This window comes from Onychostoma macrolepis, chromosome 24, assembly GCF_012432095.1.
Source record: "Onychostoma macrolepis isolate SWU-2019 chromosome 24, ASM1243209v1, whole genome shotgun sequence".
In the NCBI taxonomy this organism is placed as follows: domain Eukaryota; kingdom Metazoa; phylum Chordata; class Actinopteri; order Cypriniformes; family Cyprinidae; genus Onychostoma; species Onychostoma macrolepis.
In genome coordinates, this window is record NC_081178.1 from 12,453,539 (window position 1) to 12,473,334 (window position 19,796).

At 35.3% G+C, this 19,796-nt stretch overlaps 3 protein-coding genes and 2 long non-coding RNA genes across 12 annotated transcripts in view; 3 read left to right on the forward strand and 2 right to left on the reverse strand.

Moving 5' to 3' along the window:
• The window catches only part of zbtb47b (zinc finger and BTB domain containing 47b), a 24,878-nt gene extending 18,049 nt beyond the window's left edge, over positions 1-6,829 (forward strand). For all 6 annotated transcript variants that reach the window (XM_058764763.1, XM_058764765.1, XM_058764764.1 and 3 more), the window contains 3 exons: positions 514-629; positions 1,373-1,517; positions 2,056-6,829. In XM_058764763.1, the coding sequence (XP_058620746.1) occupies positions 514-629; positions 1,373-1,517; positions 2,056-2,459 (665 nt within the window). In that variant the 3' untranslated portion in view covers positions 2,460-6,829. The remainder of the gene's footprint in view (positions 1-513; positions 630-1,372; positions 1,518-2,055) is intronic.
• Positions 4,000-13,533, reverse strand: klhl40b (kelch-like family member 40b). The gene is made up of 7 exons (XM_058764773.1): positions 12,712-13,533; positions 10,479-11,690; positions 9,263-9,423; positions 8,820-8,927; positions 8,519-8,704; positions 8,227-8,376; positions 4,000-7,301 (listed from the first exon to the last, which is right to left on the reverse strand). Exons 2-7 carry the CDS (start codon positions 11,607-11,609, stop codon positions 7,190-7,192), a joined length of 1,848 nt encoding a protein of 615 aa, XP_058620756.1. The 5' UTR covers positions 11,610-11,690; positions 12,712-13,533; the 3' UTR covers positions 4,000-7,189.
• Positions 12,150-14,235, forward strand: LOC131532920 (uncharacterized). Its single transcript, XR_009269002.1, has 3 exons — positions 12,150-12,206; positions 14,015-14,055; positions 14,138-14,235. It is a non-coding gene; the product is annotated as an uncharacterized LOC131532920 (long non-coding RNA).
• On the reverse strand, positions 13,655-19,618 carry hhatlb (hedgehog acyltransferase like, b). 3 transcript variants are annotated; one of them, XM_058764775.1, is made up of 12 exons: positions 19,482-19,618; positions 18,581-18,701; positions 17,516-17,583; positions 17,317-17,430; positions 17,009-17,203; positions 16,088-16,297; positions 15,659-15,830; positions 15,426-15,570; positions 15,257-15,292; positions 14,961-15,162; positions 14,700-14,841; positions 13,655-14,335 (listed from the first exon to the last, which is right to left on the reverse strand). In XM_058764775.1, the coding sequence occupies exons 2-12, from the start codon at positions 18,684-18,686 to the stop codon at positions 14,106-14,108; spliced, it is 1,620 nt and encodes a 539-aa protein (XP_058620758.1). In that variant the 5' UTR covers positions 18,687-18,701; positions 19,482-19,618; the 3' UTR covers positions 13,655-14,105. The 3 variants fall into 3 exon arrangements, with proteins under 3 accessions (XP_058620758.1, XP_058620757.1, XP_058620759.1); XM_058764774.1 differs by having other exon boundaries at positions 15,659-15,833; XM_058764776.1 differs by lacking the exon at positions 15,257-15,292 and having other exon boundaries at positions 15,659-15,833.
• LOC131532919 (uncharacterized) lies at positions 16,306-19,488 on the forward strand. The gene is made up of 4 exons (XR_009269001.1): positions 16,306-16,718; positions 16,975-17,241; positions 18,317-18,384; positions 19,300-19,488. It is a non-coding gene; the product is annotated as an uncharacterized LOC131532919 (long non-coding RNA).
• Positions 19,619-19,796: the final 178 nt, after the last annotated feature.

Here is a 19,796-nt window from a genome sequence, read left to right on the forward strand (position 1 = left end):
ATTAACCTTCAGGCAGATGTAATACAGCGCACACTGACCCTCATACCGTACAGTACTTTCATCTCCTGAAGCTTGATCTTCCCAGAGCTTGGTCCAACACAATAGTGAAATACCCAGCTCTGTTTTGAGCCACTGTGACCTTGCTTTACCATCCAGAACAGACTGAGCCGAGGACAGAGCCTGTATTGTTCAATCTGCCCTGAGAGCAGAGAGGAAATATCTTATCTAGAAGTGCTTCCTTCTACCAGAACCCACTCGGTTTTCCGCAGGGCAACAAGTTACACTTGCTCGTTTGACACTGACAACTGAGTATGTGTAGAAATAATGTAGTGTCTTATTATACACTAAACCATGTCACAAGCTAATGCTCTTGCTATCCTTAAAATGAACACTGAGGCATATGATAAGATGTAAAATGAAGTTTTATTATCAGTTAACTGTTACTATGAAAGCATTCTGAGGCAAGATGATGTAATTTTTAGAATATGAATTTTATCTGTTATTTTGTTGCAGCTCACACTAAGGACATGCCGTTCACTTGTGAAACGTGTGGGAAATCCTTCAAACGCAGCATGTCTCTTAAAGTGCACTCTCTTCAGCACTCTGGAGAAAAGCCCTTCAAGTGTGAGGTGAGTTCAGTCATGCGGATTATCAGTCGTAGGCCCAAGAGAATCGGGTATTGCATTTTGGGTCTTTTTCTCAGAAAAATCAGTTTCCCTTCAGCTTTTTATCAGAATAGCCACATGTGCACATATGTATACTAGAATTTGGGGTCGAAAAAAGTCTCTTATTTGGTCAAAGGCTGCATTTATTTGATCAAAATAAATCATACAGTAAAAACAGTAATATTGTCTATTACATTTCTCCGATTTCTAGTTGTTTTCTATTATATATTTTAAAATGTAATTTATTCCTGTGAGGGCAAAACTGAATTTTCAGCATCATTACCACAGTCTTCGGTGTCTCAGAAATCATTCTAATATGCTGATTGCTGGTTTCTTATTATTATTAATGTTGGTAACAGTTGTGCTGCTTAACATTTTTATTTTCAGTATTTTTTCATGTTTATTTGACACTATTATTTGAAATATAATTTTTTTGTAACATTGAAACGACTACTGTCAATCATTGCATTTTTGTTGAATGACCCCAAACTTTTGAACGGATATGTTAGACTAACATTTGACTAGAAAGTGACCAAATGCTTTGTCTTTTAACCAGCGTCCAATATTTCTTGTTTTATCATTTCATTTCACAACTTGTGAAATTTTGTTATGCCAAATCCAATTAAATTTAGTACCAAGACTTTAAGCAGAGGAACGCAGATGTAAATTATTATCTACTGTATCTGATGATGCTACTTATGTTGTAGAACTGCAGTGAAAGATTCCAGTACAAATACCAGCTGAGGTCACACATGAGCATCCATATCGGACACAAGCAGTTCATGTGCCAGTGGTGTGGGAAAGACTTCAACATGAAGCAGTACTTTGATGAACACATGAAGACCCACACTGGTGAGAATCATAATCACAGTCAACATGATAGTAATATCTGACTATTTTTATTATATTTTTAATAATAACTATTTATTCTTTTATATATATAATATTATTTACCTATAGTTATTATTTAATTATTTTAAATAATTATAATAATTAATGAATAATAATAATTATAAGTAATTATTTCTTTTCTACTAATCTTGTATCATTAAAAAAATAAAAATGGTTCAAGGGATAGTTCTCCCAAATATGAAAATTCTGTCATTAATTACTCACCCTCACGTCGTTCCAAACCCATAAGACCTTTGTTCATCTTCGGAACACAAATTAAGAATTCAAATTAAGAAATCCGAGAGCTTTCTGTCTCTGCACAGACAGCAATGCAACTGACACATTCAACATTACAGCTGAACCTCTGATGTCACATGGACTATTTTAATTATGTCCTCACTACCTTTCTGGGCCTTGAACGTCAGTTGCATTGCTGGGTGAACTATCCCTTTAAAAAATGAAATAAAAATGATTAATCCATCAGTTTTTTCTGTTCCAGGAGAGAAACCATATATCTGTGAGATCTGTGGAAAGAGCTTCACGAGCCGGCCCAACATGAAACGGCACCGCCGCACTCACACTGGCGAGAAGCCGTACCCCTGTGACGTCTGCGGACAGCGTTTCCGCTTCTCCAACATGCTCAAAGCCCACAAAGAGAAGTGCTTCCAGGTCAGCAACCCCATGGTATCTGATACCACCAACCTTGTGGACCTGGACCCTACGTCAACTGATATGGACACGCCGGCCAGTCAGTTACCCAGCCACCCTGTCACCCCTCCCGGTGAGGCGTCCAGTCTCCACCAGGTCAAGTCGCTCTCGCTACCCTTTGTTCACTCAATCGTAGGTCTTCCATCTCCCCCGGGCCTGTTTTCCACTGAAAGGATTAACTCTGGTAACAACTAGTTTTGAATATGAGGTTGAAGTTACTTTTGATTGTTTCTTGTCTAAAACCCAAAGCTAGAAGTAGCTCCCCATGAGCTTTTTGATTCGCATCCAATGTGAATCACTCTCATAGGGGTTTCCAAACATGCTGAGTGAGGTCTAAGACTTCCAGCAGATGTTTGAACAGTGTGTGACACTGAATATTCCTTTTAAACTGTGCAAATTTTCACTTATCTTATTCTCATAGAGATATTTTATATACTGTTCAAATAAGCTTCTCGTATGACAGAAAGAAAACAAATGTTCTCATTATTTTTGTTGTTGTTTAATGCATTTTTCGTGAGCTACAGGATTAGCATATAGTATCGCATTTCCGCATTTCACATGCTCTTGCCATAGACTTTAAGCTTTGCCAGTTTAGTCTAACAGGTTGAGATTCTCATTAGCTGCCGTACGAAATATAGATACGTACTGAACTCACAGCAGAGGGCGCTGTGGGACATGAGAATTGCGAAGTTTCGGAACAGCTCTTCAGCCAATAAGCATGTAGCAGCTGAGTCCCCCTGCCATAACCAAATCCAGATGTATTGCAGTAACCAAATCCTGTTAGCTTATATGGTATTACTGAATATGAAATGTATAATCACTCCAGCACCTTATTTTTAATCATAGATGTATTTATATTGTCCGGTCTTCTTCGTATTCTGAAAGTTTAAAGCTTTGCCACATGGTCTCTTCTGCGTATTTGCAGAGGTTTGTCTGTGCAGGGCACAGGTGGGACGAATGGTTTGTGTCAAAGGTTATATGTAGCAGAGGCACTTGAGAATAATCAATGTTTGATGCTTAAAGGAGTAATTCACCCAAAAATGAAAATTTGCTGAGAATTTACTCACAATCAGGCCATCTAAGATGTAGATGAGTTTGTTTTGGAGAAATTTAGCTTTACATCACTTGCTCACCAATGGGTCCTCTGTAGTGAATGGGTGCCGTCAATCCAAACAGTAATCCACATGATTTCAGTTCATCAAGTAATGCCTTCTGAAGTGAAAACTGTGTTTGTAAGAAACAAATCCATCATTAAGGCTTTTTAACTTTAAATTGTTGCTTCTGGCAAAAATACCAGTCCATAATCCATAATAATACTTCGCCCAGTGAAAAAGTCCATCCCCTGTTGTCCTCACACACTAAATTCAACAACATATTTGTTTAAAACCTTTTGCTTGATCTGTGCATATTTCTCTCCTGATTCTGGCGAGATGGATTTTTTGCTGGAGACATAGAGGACTTATATTTTAGCCAAAAATAAATATTTTAAGGGTCTCATTCTGACGGCACCCATTCACTGCAGAGGATCCACTGGTGTGCAAGTGACGAAATGCAAAACGTCTTCAGATCTGTTCAGATGAAGAAACAAACTCATTTGCTTCCTGGATGGCCTGTGGGTGTGTAAATTTTAGCAAATTAAAAAATGTTTTGGCGAACTGCTATTTGAAGAAACTTATTATTTTCAGAAAATCCCAAAGAAGGATTTTTTTTTTCTTCTTCTTCTTCTTTCTCTCTGTTTTTTTTTTTTTTTTATTTCCAGAGCACTTTACTCTCAGTGTTGGCCATATGTGTAATGGCAAAATCTGAAAGGCCTAAACCACTTGTGAAGAAAAGAGTGTGAAAAGGAGTGTTTTTTTATTTGCACGGAGGCAATATCAATTCTGGATGAACACCAGGGTGTGTTTGGTTCAAAAATATTTTTGTGTTGAATGTCTTAAATGCTTTTTGGTACATCGAGCAGGTTTATCAGTTTAGTTTTTTTTTACATCAATTTATTAGTCACCATTAATGCTTTCATTAATATATTTTTTTCACTTTACACTATTTTTCGATGGCTTTGAATGACATGAATAGCCTGAATAACTTGTGGAAAATTGATTAGCTAAATGATGAAAATCATGTTTTTGTTTTGTGCCCTAAAAATGTAATTATGTAGCAAACTATTAGACTGGCCTTTTGGGACTCATGTACACTGTAAGATGGTCCTGTTAAGAGGCCACATAGAATATAAAAAGAGTTTATAGAAAAGAAAAAAAAATCCTTACCCAATGTCAGAGGATTATATAGACAAAATATAGTTCAAGAAAACTCTAACAACTCTAGGAGCAGTAAAATGTAGTATTATAATAGGTATTATCCAATATATATTTATATATATTTACATACACACACCCACACAAACATATATATGATACATATATAAACATACATAGTCTGTAAATAAATTCTGTGTTTCCTGTCAGTTTTTGTTTAATCAGTTTTCTTTGTTTACATTCTTTATAGAGTCAAATGAATGTGATGAGATGTAGAGGTCAGCATTCATGAAAGAACTTGCAAGATGGAAATAAGCTTAAATATGAGGAATAAGCTCTAAATTTGACCTTGCATCTTAAATCTTACCTTACATTGTTCTCAGTACATCAGTCATGTTCCTGGGTTAAGAAAACTCCGCTTAATGCAGGTTATGGCAAGTGTTTTTAAATGGTATGTGTTTTTTTAAGAAGTTTTTGAAAGTCCCGGTAGAATGGTCCTTTAAAGGGATAGTTCACCAATATGTAAATTCTGTTAACATTTACTTATCCTCATATCGTTTGAAAATCATATTCATTTATTTTTTCACAAACGGCGCTATTAATTACGGAAGAACATTTCTTCCATGGAATAAAAAGCAGTTAAAAAGCAATAACCTTTTTTTTTTTTATCCTTTTATTCTGTGGTGGAAACAGGCTTCCATAATTATGGCTTCCAGAATATTCAAGCTCCTGCATAAGTAAATGATGAGAGAATTTAGATTTTTGGCTACAGTATCCCTTTAAGGTTGGAATGTAATTGTAGAAGTTCTAGAATCATTATTAAAAAGCAGCGCTGACTGAACTCACATAACATACTAATTTTTAAGCAATAAGACCCACAGTAATTGTCAGTATTCTGCATTGATCAATATGTTCATCTCTGTAACTGAAAGCCAGTTTGTCAGTCATAACCAGCTCAATATAGAGGCATTATAACAAACCTGCCTTGAGTGTGTGATGGAATAGAGTTGCCATGATCATGAATGTGTAGGTTGAAATTACGGTGGCATGATTGAAGTTGATGGTGATCTGAGCAGAGACCATCACCAGGAGGACTTTAGAAAGGACATTTTGTATTTGGTAGAAATCCTGCAATAATGTTATGCCAGATGATAATTGTTCAAGCCACGGATCGAATCCTGTTGTTGGTGTTCTTTACATGTTTTTCAATGTCATATTGCACCTTATACTAAAACACTGAGGATGCATGTTTCGGAACATATTTTATCTCATTTTTCTTTTCGACATATTTAAATATTAAAAACTTCCCCGAAGCATTTTCTAAGATGTATTATGGTCTTATCACAAGTTGAATTACCACAGAATTCCGTTTTTACTGAATTTTTGTGTGCACTTTATTTAAATTATTAAAATTGTGGTACGACACAAGTTGTGTTAAAAAGATTATAAAGAACATACTGCTGAAGGCTTTTTGTTATGCCCATTTTTTTCCTTAATTTCTTTCTTTCTTTGTTAAAGTCTTATATTTTATGTGAAGTGAAATTGCACAGAGGTAAATAAACCTCCATCTCTGAAAATATGGTAGTAAGTAAAAGGCCATTTGAAGAGTTGAATGATTTGATTTTGTGCATCTGAAAGAACATGTTTCTCTCACAGGTTGTGAGGGAGAGTAAAAGGTGGAAGTCTTTAAAACTTCTTTTTTGTATTTTGCATACTTTACTAGCATGTATTCCTAGTTTGCTGCTTATTGAGAAAGATTTGGGATGTTTGTGGCCTTCTTGGTTTTTTTTTTTTTGTTTTGTTTTTTAAATATGTATATTTAAGTGATTTTGGAAAGAAAGAAGGATTTGTCTGTTATTTTAGTTTGTTCTGGTGTGTGCTATCCTTTGTAATAAATAATAAGTGATAGCGAAAGATGATTTGCACTTCAGAGTTTGGGTAGTTTTTCTTATTGTCTGTTTAAGATTTTAAAGGAACCACTCACAATCTTAAAAAGACATTTTGAAACCAAATTCAAAAAAAAAAATTTCTAACATGTAATACTTAAACCCATACTTTCAATGTATTAAGCCAATCATGAGTGTGACTGTTCCTACGTTTTAATTCTACATGTCTTAGTTAAGTTTGTGTACATGCAGTTGGCAGTCATGCTGGTTCTGTCAGCAGGATACTATACAATACAAGGACTAGAGTCTAGCGGTGCTAATAAAATGAGGCTGTATTTTATGTCATTTATTGTACTGGGTAGTATTTATTGTCTGTAATAAAACAAAATAAAATAATAATTTCAATAGTGAACTAAATGAAACATGAGCCCAAGCATTTGTGTTTGTTTTTACTTTACTTTGGGAGCTTTCTCTCATTCAGGACAACAGAAATGTCACATTAACAATAAATTTAAAAAAGTACACAACACAAGAAGCTCTGTCCATAATAAAATTGTTCAGAAACAGCATTTCCAAAGCCTTATTTTCACAATATCTGTGCTTGTTCTCTCTGCTCCAAATGATAAAGTGTGTTGAATATCAAATTGATCACTTTCATGGAATGAGTTTGAGAACAGATGTTCTGTCCTCTTATGTTTCGTGCTGGTTCCGACTTGGTTTCACTTTGTCCCACACTATAATATCTGATTCAAAATCAGCAGAGAGTTTGTAATTCACTGGTGTTTTCTCATATTTTAGTGAACCGAAGAGTGTTAAGACGAACTCCCAGAACTGTTGCACCAGATGCATATTGAATCTCTCTCAGTATTCCGTTCCATTTCCTCTCGCCTTCATCATACCTGCGAACAAACATTAACCTATTTATTTGAACATGTACATTTGGATTGTTGTAATCACGTAGGTGGTTAGATTCACAATATATTGATATTATTTCAGTTAAGGATGGATGTTGAGGTTTTTTTATTTTTTATTAATTTACTAACCCTCATGGCATCCAAGATACAATTTTTTTTTTTTTTACTTGCTCACCAGTGGATCCTCTGTAGTGAATGGGTGCCATCAGAATGAGAGTTCAAACAACTAATAAAAACATCCCAATAATCCACAAGCAATTCATACAACATCGCTTCTAGCCAAAAGTCAATAATCCATAATAACATTTCCTCCGTTAAAAAAAGTCACTGGAGTGTTTAGAAGTTTTTTACGTATTTGGGTCTGTTTTGGACTGTTTTTGCTTGTAAACAGTGCTTGATCCATGCACATTTTTCTCCTGATTCAGATAATATTGCTTTTTGCATTTTAGCTGAAAGCTATTTGCATGTTTGAAGTTAAAAATGTCTTAACAATGGATTTGTTTCTTACGATCATGCAACTTTTCACTTCACAAGATGTTAATTGATGGAATGAAGTGGTGTGGATTATTGTGATGTTTTTATCAGCTCTCATTCTGACGGCACCCATTCACTGCAGAGGATCCATCGGTGAGCAAGTAATGTAATGCTAAATGTAATGTTCCAAATAATAAAACTACATCAATACAATAATAAAACTACATCAAATAATAAAACTATATCAATACAATAATAAAACTACATCAAATAATAAAACTACATCAATACAATAATAAAACTACATCTCGGATGGTCTGATATTTTCAGAAAATATTCATTTTTGGATGAACTATTACTTTAATTGATCAAGTGGATGCTTCCCTTTGCATAGTTCCACTTAAAGACTGATTGGTGTAGTGATTGGGCGCCTCACCTCCAGATGTCGTTCATCTCCTGTGGCATGAGATCATCGCCATCCTCTTTGGGGAACATTGCAAATCCACCTGTAGCATAGAGGACGCCACCCACAGTGACCAAGCTAAGTGAACTGCGGTCCTGGGGAAACTCCACAAACTCTGACCACCTAGAAGATAGAGAGTGATGGGGTTAAATAATTGTTTATTGCAAGCTAATTATAATGGGTATGTCCCACAAGTAAATGCATGCCATAAACCTTAGATAATGCTGCAGGTTGTTTAGCATGAACTGTATGTGGCCACACTTACTTGTTGGTTTTGATGTCATAGACCTCAGTGTTGCCTGTGAGGCCAGTGTCAGTCACACCAGCTGCCACGTAGATCTTGTTTTTGTGAATTGTGACCCCAAAGAGTGAGCGTGCAGTATTTAATGGAGCCAGATCCTTCCACTGACGCTTTTTAGTGTCATACACACACACTCTATTCAAACACTCTCTACAAAATAAGACAAATTTGTGTATAAATGTGAGATACAGTGGCAGCCTTTCTACTAGTTATAATATTGAATGCATGTTCCAACACAAAATGTAGAAATAGCTTATGAACATACTTGTTCTCTCCCTTTCCTCCAATTACATAGATCATTTCATTATGAGACACTACTCCGTGGCCATATACTGAGTAGGGAAGAGGATCGGACTCGGCCCATTTAAGATACCTTTAAAAAAAAAGCAGGGTTATTTAAGTACACAGTGAAAAACAGAATTGGTGCAGAAACTATTTTCACTAGTCAAGAAATTGCTAATAAATTTCACAAATAATTACAGAAGAAATGGCATTAAATTAATTAATTTGAATGGAATTAAATTTTTGAATTAGAAAGACTGAAATAGTATTTTCTTGAAAAATGTATTCCAGTAATCTTGGAATCCTTAAAAAAAAAATGTTAAAAAATCATTTTCATAGTGTATCTGTTGGGAAGATTCAATAAACAAAAAAGACAAATGTAGCTGATAACCAAATAATTAACATGGCATCGATAAACATACTTACTGTCTGTCATAAACCATGACTGTGTCCAGAATGCATTCTCCTTCCTTCATTTCTTTTCCTCCAATAACAAAGATGAAGTTTTCTGCCTCTCCCATGCCAAACAGGAAGCGGGGAGAGGGTATGGGAGGCATGCCCATCCAGTCTGATGTTGCAGGGTCAAACTGTCAGATATAATAACAATATATCATACACTGTGTTATAAGGGACAGTCTACATGAGCATTTGCTGATAATATAAAGGGTGGTTTTGTGACAACCTGCTAAGAACTTATAGGCCTGGTTTCACAGACAGGGCTTAGACTAAACCAGGATTAGGCCGTAGTTCAGTTAGGACATTTAAGTAATTTTTTATAAACGTGCCTTAGAAAAAATATTACTGGTGTGCATTTTGAGACAAAATAAAGGCACTGATATATTTTAAGATCAGTCAGAGCAAGTTTCTTTCAGTTGAAACAGCTCAGATTTAGATTTTAGTCTGGCTTAAGCCTGGTCTGTGAAACCAGGGGATAGACAGTGTTTTCTAATGGTTACTTTTAGGTTTTATTATTTTAGAACCATAAATTAACCTTCCCAGAATCTTCTGAGATGTAAGTGTCTATTTTATTATATGACGTTCCAAATGTAGGTTTTCGGGGGGAGCCTAATCATTCGCTTCCTGTCAATCATTATTATGAGCAAAAGTAATAGTTCATCCAAAAATGAACTAGCAGCTCAAGCCGAGCCTTGGGTTCGAACCTCTGTTGAGGACAGCAAGCCAAGCTCGTTTACTAATAACTATTAAGGCTGGATGGGCAGCCAAACTCGTGAAATGGTTCTATGTTATTGTATTCATAAACACTGACTACATAAACTTTTAGAATACTTCAAATGAAAAATAAAGCATTAAATTTAAAATATTGTTTATAAAATACTGGGAAAACACATTTAAAAAAAATATTGATGACTCATTCTGAACTACACACAAAAAAGAAATGTCTTCCCTGTGCTTTGTTTTTGGTTTCTTGGTTTTTCAACAATAAGGGACAAGCCCATCTAAATACCCTGCCCAGACTCTCAGTTTCACAGAAAACCAGTGATTCCATGGGGTCTTACTTTCACTAATATCTAAATATATACGTTTGTCTGTGATTTATGTACACTACATAAACTTCCCAATGTGCAGAATTAATGACTCTGATAAAATAATGAATGAAAACTGAAGGAAAGTAGTCCTTTACCTGCAAAAAGTATGAATAGATCTGTTCATCTTTGCTCTGCTCATCAAAAAAGAGTCCACCTGCCACAAATATCTGATTTTCCTTTGTGACCAGACTGCAGTGGTTTTTGGGAATTTGGGTGGAGATCGATGCCACATAACAATCATTTCCCGTTGGGTCATAAGCCACCGATGCAGTGTCATTGATCAAGAAGATCAAGTCTCTCAAGAACATCCCAAACCGCAGATTGTCATTCAAGATTCCTGGAAGTAGCTCCTCCTGCTCTTCTTCCTCCTCTTCGTCTCCCTTCTTCTTTCCTTCCTGACCAGCACTCTTTTTGCTTTTGTTCTTCTTGACTTCAGGAAGCTTCCCAGCATGGGCGTCTTTGACCAGTTGCAGTTTCTTGGTGATCTCTGGGTTTGAGCTCAACCATTCATGTTTCTCCACGTTTTTAGTAAAGTAGTCCTCGGGAACCAGACGTAATCTGACGCAATCCAGCAGACCCGGTAGGTCCTCCAGCCTCTTCTCTTGGTCATGTCCAATCCACTTAATCAAAGCCTCAAAAACATTTTGCTCCGTTTCTACATTCAAAGAGTCCGATGAGATAATGGCTGCCAATTCACTTGGAGTCAGTTGCAGGAATTCTTCATCACGACTAATTAACTGGAAGCGTTCACAAGAGAAGTTCCTCGCCGATATGGCCAGACGAGGACAATCCAGCATCAGGCCTAGTCGAAAAATTGCCAAACAGTTGCTCAAACTCAGTCTCTTTTGCAGGAACGAGACACATACAGTGAAAATCGAGGGAATCTGAAGCATGTTGGCCAGAGCGAAGATGTCTTGTACGTTTTGTTCCGTCACATTGATGTTCGAGGTGTAGAGGTACTTCAAGATCATCCCCATGACTCCAGGCTCCACATCCTCCAATACAATCTCTTTCTGTTTACTCTCCTCCACACCTGACTTAAAGAAAGCTCTGAAGTACGAGCTGCAAGCAGCCAGGACCAACCGGTGGCAGGGAAACTCCTTGTCTTTGATCTTCAACACACAATCAACCATCATATCGCTCTCCAGAAGATCGTATAGACCATCCTGCAGCAGGGTTTGCTGGTACATCCGCGGCTCCTCCATGGGATCTATGGGTAGAGCCATATTGATCGTGCAGTATCCCTGACGGTCCCAATGAAGTCAATGGCTAGTCCAGCAGTCTCTGTACCAAACTTCTGTTACTGGCTGAAAAAGAAGAGGCAGGGCTGAATCAGTTCAGCTTTGCTGTCGGGACTTCAGGCTTCATCAGCTGTCCCAATACTTCAACCAAACTCCAACTGGGGGCTATTTATAGGTCCTTCACAAAGATGAGGAATCCATACTTGTACATGTGAAACACAACCCCCTGCCCTGTGCAACAGCTGACACACTTCCCCACGTGAGACGGTAGTCAGAAGAAACGCTGGCCTTCTTAATGAGATCACAGGCCACTACATAGTACATTTATGGGACTATAAATCACCTTCTTGGCTTATTAATTTTTTAGACTATATTATTGATAAAAATACATTTCATTACAGATTACTATCTTGTAATAATGTTTAAAATACTTAATTCCATAGGTCATCTTAAAATAAAGTGTAACCAAATAATTTAAATAAATATTACAAAGCATTGTGCTAGTTCTCTATGTAGCCCCGCCCCTTTTGAGCACTGCGCTCATACTCTTCTGTCTTCCGTTTGTATTTCCTAAGCGTGAAGGTAAGGTCTTACGAATTTACCAATAAACCGCTCATCTTAAAATCTCCCCCATCTAGTGACATTTGTTATGACATCCGCTTCGATCATTATACAATGGCACATGATAACTTTCGTGAACTCCACAGTAACCTACCTCAAAAACAAGTTCAAAAACAATTCTAAAGATGGCTGCGCGCCTGTTTTTCTGAGTCTGACGCACAAGGTCCATAAATTAAGCTGATATTTTAATATACTGGCTAAACTGCATTTTGTAGCATAATAAATTACAAAGCAATATGATTTGAACTCATGTAAATACTGTCCAGCATTAGCCTAAGTAAAGTTAGCAAGTCTGGCAATGTGCAACATTCGTTTTGTTTGAAAATATGAAGGAAGGCAGTGGAACGTTTTACAACCGCTGATGAAAATTATATTAATTAAATAATTAATAAATTATATGGATGTATCTCTGAAGGAAACCAACTGCCTTCAGAAGAGTTTCTATGGCTTTTTCTATTCATCTTACCTCCATATACTGCCTAAAATATAGCAGTGTTTATAAGCAGCGCTGTTTTGTTTACAACGGTTACCGGGGAAACAGCTCTATGCTGTTCAGTAAGCACCACCTACTGGCAGGAAATGGATTTATATTTTCATTTAGTCTGTCTGCCGTTTTAGTTCAAACCAATGCAAAAATCATACCGAGTTTTTATGCACTATTGTAAAGTTTAACGTTGATGGAAAATAAGCTATCTAGAATTATTAACAGAACAGATAAAATATCTATAATCATTTATCATTTTGATTCATATTCCCTTTGTTAGTCTGAAATTTGGGGTGTATAATTTTATAAAACTTTTTTTTTTTTTTTGTCAAACTTTGTTGATTGTAGTCACACAACCATTTTTTATTTATTTAAAATCTGGCCATTGGTGTTAATATCATTATTTTAATGTTTCTGCGGTCATTTTATTTATTAAAAATAAAACTTTGTTAAAACTTTTTGAATAAATAGGGTCACTAGGAAAAAAGTAAGTATTATACATGAAACTTAACAAAAAATACAAGGCCAACTTCTCAATTTTCCTGTTTTATTTCTAAAAAAAAAAACCCTCACTAGTCACTAATAATATTAACAGTTCATTTACGGTCACAGGTTACCTTAATGGTTGAACAAACAGAAGAGAGCTTATGCCAATTCATATAAATATCCTAGATTGAAAAGGTTTAATGACATCAAAGATCTTGAATGTTCTCAGTGACATTTATGCTTTTGTTAAGAGTCACAGTTTAATTTAAGCAACTGAGTTGTCATGCAGGATGAGTGTCCCAGATGATCAATCTGTCAGTTAAAACTTTGCCATTACCTTATTTGCAGAAATTTGAAACATGAATGAAGTTCTCAAAAAAGAACATTAAAAAAAAAACTACTTAGCAAGGTGACAAAAAGACATACACACATAGTCACTAATGAAGATGATTTTAATGTATATCACAAATTCAGAAAACAGTCTTTGTGATTGTTAGTCCAGTATTTTAAAGTACATATTAGTAACATATTATGTATAGATATGAACACTGAATAACTGTATTTCATTTGAATTAAAACTGTTATAAAATTTGTAGTAATAAAATCCATCGTCTAGGTTTTTAACTACAAATCACATATTGAAACTCTTTTACACATGTAAAACTGCCACTAATTTAAAAAGCAGTCAATGAGAGTAAAGTCTGTAATGTTGAAAAAATCTGTAAAAATGTAAATAGCTGTTTCGAATGACACTTTTCTTACAGTACTGTCAATAAAACATTTTTCTCCATATTTCTAGATTATCATTGTCTGCAGAATTCATAAGAAGACACAAAATGTGTAAGTAAACCAGTCAGGTTTCATCAAAATGTAAGCATCGTGTGTAATCTCTACTCTGCCTTTTGCTTGTTTGGGTCCACAGGCTGGGCGGCAGCGGCACCGTCTGTCTGGGTGGTGCTGGGATCTGTGGGAGTGGGTGCAACTGTGGGTGCAGGAGTGGGCGCTGGAGGGGGGATTGGGTCTGGATCATCAATCAAAGCCTGTCTTCTTTCCCTTTCCTTAATCAGCTGAATCAAGCAGTAGGTAACGAACAACACAGTGATGGTGGTGAAGGGGAAACCTGAGAAACAATATACGGTTTGATTTAAGGATAATATTTTTGAAGTAACGGGAAAAGAACATCAAAATTTATTTATTATTTTAAATATAATATAAATATTTAAATATAATATATTTTTGAAATAACAGGAAAGGAACATCTATATATATATATATATATATATATATATATATATATATATATATATATTTAATTATTTATTAAAAATACCTAAATTAAAAAGATTGCAAAATAAAATAATTAAATAAAAAGTAAAAAAAATGAATAAAAATACAATATACAAATCAACTTCTTACAACCGTACAATAACAATTACATAAAATCTTTTGGATTTTAAATTGTTTAAATATCACCAGTACTTCACCTTTCAGTAACAATCTCTTGGCAACCAGTTTGGCAAATTCAAGACTGTTCAGGGCCAGGACATTGTAAAGGACAATTGTCCAGAAGTTGAAGGTATTAAACACAGCCCTGATCCTGCGTGACATAGATTCTGATATCGCCATCTGTGGGTGGAAAGAAACATTTCTAGATGAAATTATTGTTTATATTACCAGTAATGTAGCATTTAACCACTAGAGAGTGCACTGGAGCATCCTTGCTGGTCATCTTTCTTTCAACTTACCTCAATAGAAATAAAAGGTTCCATGGTGAAGAACCTGGCGGTCCACAATTCAAAATTAAGCCCAAAGCAGTTTAAGAAAGCCCAGATGAAAACCACCCAGCCTGGTCCCAGCCAGAGCGCTGCGATGCCAAACGTGCACAGAGAGGCTATCAGCTCATCCAAAACATTGTCATGCTTCCCACCGAGATAATTATAAACATACCTGTAGAGATGACAGCATTCTTTGTTAAAATACTGGTGCTTGAAACAGCGTTGTGTTGGTTAAAATCTAATAAAAGTAACAATGTCAGTCATACTTGCAGAGAAAGTCATTTATTCCTCGATCAAAATGTCTGTAAAAAAAAATGTTTTATTTTTAGAATGATCAATACTGTTTAATTTGACTGATTACATCAAAATCTATTTTATTATAACTTTTAGAATAAAGAAACAAGAAAACAAATAATGACAAATTAGCTCACTTACGTCTCAGAGAACACATAAAGCATTGTAATGCATTTCGGTGGTTTGGGAGGGTCCATATGATCCAGTCTAGATATTGTGTTTATCACTCCAAACATTACTGCTGCTTTCACCCAATCATACACCAGATTTAAATAAGCCAATCCAACTGCATGGTCAAAGAAGCGAAAGACTATTGTAGTCTTTTGACATTGATTAACTAAAAAGTAAGCAAATACAAATACACACATACATACCAAGGGCCCAGTCTGAGATATTTTTAAGGAGCTTCATGTCACTAGGTATGGTCAGAATGTACATGAAGTGTAGGAGGACTGCCACTATCATAATAACCCCCAGGTGTAGCAGGCCCTGAAGGGAAATGTTCCACATCTCTCCATCCTTCCTTGTCAGGTTGGGGTTATTGGCCTGCTGGGGTCAGAGGGCAATGCTATAAAATCACAATCCAATTATATAGAAAATAAACCATAATTTCATATAGTTACAGACCATAGTATAGTTACATGAGCACTGAAGAAAGCATGGGCTGAAACGTCTGCTCTCTGGTCTGTTTTTAATACACTTTGCACTTTTTTCACACATTTTTGGTAGACCTTTTTTGGTCTGTTTGAATTTTTCAGTGTGCGGAAAAATTCAGCTACCTGATGGACTATATAGTTACAGACCTGAATGCAGAACTTGTCGAAGGTCATGATGGGTCCAAAGTAAAAGAAGGGAAGGTAGAAGTTGTACTTGAGAAGCTCCAGGATGCTGTAGTTTCCATCTTTCTTCTCACAGTTCTCCAGAGCGAAACTCATACAGCGCATGATGGTGAATCCACAGCCGCCGTAGAACAGAAGAGGACGCAGGTCAAAATTGCCAGTCACAAACCCTGCCTGAAAAATGAGCCATCACAAATGAACATAATCAAAAAATTCATAAAATAATTATCACTAATAATGATTAATTGTGATAGAAATGTAATAATAATTTTACTACTACTACTAATAATAAGCATCTTATTTATTTATTCTAATAATAATTATATGCATATGAGTGTTATATACTGTTTATGAAGTTTTAATTGTATATTATATATTTTGTATTGTTTAATTTGAACAATTATTATTATTATCATCTGTTTTAATATTAATAACCATTATTTATTTAATTTATTGTTTTATTTAAAAATTATTATTATCATTTCTTTTCATTTTAATATATTTACATTTAATCATTTAGCAGACACTTTTTTTCCCAAAGCGACTTACAAATGACAAAACAGAAGCAATCAAACCAACAAAAGAGCAACACTATGTAAGTCCTGGTTAATGCAGTAGACCTGGCATTAGATTTTGTTTTTATAACATATTTTATAATTTATAATAATAAAAGTAAGAAAATAATAAGAAAAGCAATAGAATAGATAAATCTAGTGTTAATACTAATTATAAGCACATGAATGTTAATGACTTTACACACAAAAGATTAACATAATTATTGATATAAAAGGATAAAAAATGTAACAAATGATCATTAATAATTATTAATTATCATTTTTTTTGTACTGTAGCAATTTTTACATTTTCAGAGTGTCAGGCACATACCTGCCAGGAAATGAAGGGCTCCATTTTAAAAGTCGCCAGTGTAGTGAGTCCAGCAACGAAGCAGAGCCACCTGAGCTTGACCAGAGAGATGCTATAGAGCAGCACACAGTGAGAGAGGATGAGTGTGACGTAGGCCCAGCCCATACTGGAGAAAACCGCCAGCATACCATACACCATGAACACCAGAGATCTGTACTGTGGGATGAGAGAACATGAGAGAGTGAGCATCTCAGGTAGGCCATATAGAGTCATACCTTTATTCATTAAGTCACATATAGTATAGATTTGTTTGGACTTTCAAGAGGTACCTGTGGAGCCAGCAAGGAGCAGATCTTGGCAAAGATCACATGACCTGAGAGTGCAAAGATGATATGCTCGCGAAACGTAGAGAACCACATCATCCACTCAACATCAGCCGTATCCTGCCGTGTGATATGGATCAATCAGAGTCAATTAGCACTATTTTATATATACCCATAATGTGAAATTATACAGACAAAATCTCACCATTTTTCTGCCAGAGTAATACCATCCTGGCTGAACACTGCTCTTGAAGGTTTTTCTGTTGGAATTTGCTGGATATAGATAATCAAGAGACAATTAATGCTCTATTTATTAATAAATATGATCAAATATTCATTTAAAACAGGTTTCCCAAACTAGGGTTCATTAAGAAATCAGAAAACGAAAGCTAATAATTAAATCATAAAAACGTAAAACAAATAAATACTTGTAATATAAACCAACACGAAATAAAGCAGTGCAGTCAAATGATTAATCGCATCCAAAATAAAAGTTTTTGTTTACATAATATGTGTGTGTACTGTGTATATTTATTACGAATATATAAATACACACACATACATGAATATATTTAAGAAAAATATGTTGTTTATATATTGCATATAAATTATATAAATATATACATGTAAATACTTTCTAAATATTTTCTAAATATATATTGTATGTGTGTGTATTTATATATACGTAATAAATATACACAGCACACACACATATATTATGTAAACAAAAACTTTTATTTTGGATGCGATTAATCGCTTGACAGCACTACTAAAAATATATTTAAAAAATGTATTTGTTTTATTTAATATTATTTGTTAAATTATTTAAATATTAACTTAAAATCTTCAATAAATATTTTCATTAATAGATGTGTATAATATATGGGGGAAAAAATACAAAAAAAACCTATATTCAATTATTACTGTATATTCAATGCAAATTTGGTAGCTTTTGTTACAAACCCATAATAATACCCTCTTTCTCTTCTCTGTCACTCTGTTTCAGTTATTCATTCTTTGGTATATTAATACTGACATACGATCCCTGCTGCGTGCTTTGCATAGCTTTCTGAGGTTAGTCTTTTTCCTCATACAACATACAGTAGTACTATTTTTGTGCTCTAATGCGATGTTTATGAGTGAGATAAAGAGCTCAAGTGGGTGTAAAATGGTAAAAGCCTCACAGAAACCACTCTAGAAACATTATCTGTACAGTGACATAATTTTAGGGTCACATCAGAACAGTGTGCATGTGTTCATTTATACTTACAGCTGGATACATCAAATATCCATCTGGCAGCCCAGAGCATTGCCATACACAGCACTACATTATAAAAGTAGAGCTCGTACCTCGGAAGAGCTGCTTTGACCCCCATTGTGTGCAGGACAACCTAAGAGAGTTTGGACAAGTGCGGTTACAATGAATACAAATCTGGTGTCAAATTTGGTCATTTAAATATTTTCCAATCAAGACAGCCAATGAGCGATTAGGATCCTGCTAAAAATACAACTTGGTAATTGATAAACTACTATGGGATGAAAGCAATATTGTAGTGTTACTGTAGCTCAACTTGTAGAACATGGCGCTAGCAACACCAAGGTCATAGGTTCGCTTCCCAGGGAGCAAATGAACTGAGAAAATATATGCTGTAAATGTACTCTTTGGATAACGAGTTAAACTGCATAATTATAACTGGCACCAGTCATTACAATAGGAATTATATGTTTAACACTTTCTAACATAAAAAATAAATAGATGAACTGAAGACAATTTGATCTTTGTGGGCAGGGCAGAAGTTTCCAATGATTTGGATTGTGTGAGCAGGAAGCATCTACACTATGTGAGCTCTTGCTATTTTTAGCTGGGCTATTTTCTGCTTTCATTGTATTGACTGAAGCATCACACTAAAATATCATTTTTACATTACAGCCAAATCTTTTATCTTTTTTTAACCAGCAGATGATTCTTTTGTCTGTTTCTCTTCTCAGGTGATTTAAAGGTATGTAGTCAAACACCAGCCTGGTCTGCATTATTGTGACGTTTGTTATTGTGAGAGGAACCATGCAGGTAAGTTACCAGCTTATTAGTTCAACTATTTTGATAAATATTTGATTTAAATGTTAGAGGGTCATGCTGCTAAGCAGATTTTAGAAACACCTGTTGTACTAACCTTGAGCACAGCAATGCCACCGTAACCCAAATACTGAAAAATCCACTTGAACTTAAAGTAATGGCAATAGTGTAAAGAAAAGATCAGGAAAATAACAGTCTAATGCATCCTCTCTGTTTCTATAAAGTATCAGTTGGGTGCACAAACTGCCTGTTGGGCAGTTGCGGACAGTTAAAGGTGAATGGGAGATGTATTTATATTCATCTGAAGCAGCCCATAGGGGGCGGATCCATTGTGCCATGTTGTATCAATAGAAACAGGCTTGAAACTCCATTGCTTGCATACTTAATGTCCTACATAAGAAATAGAAGAAGG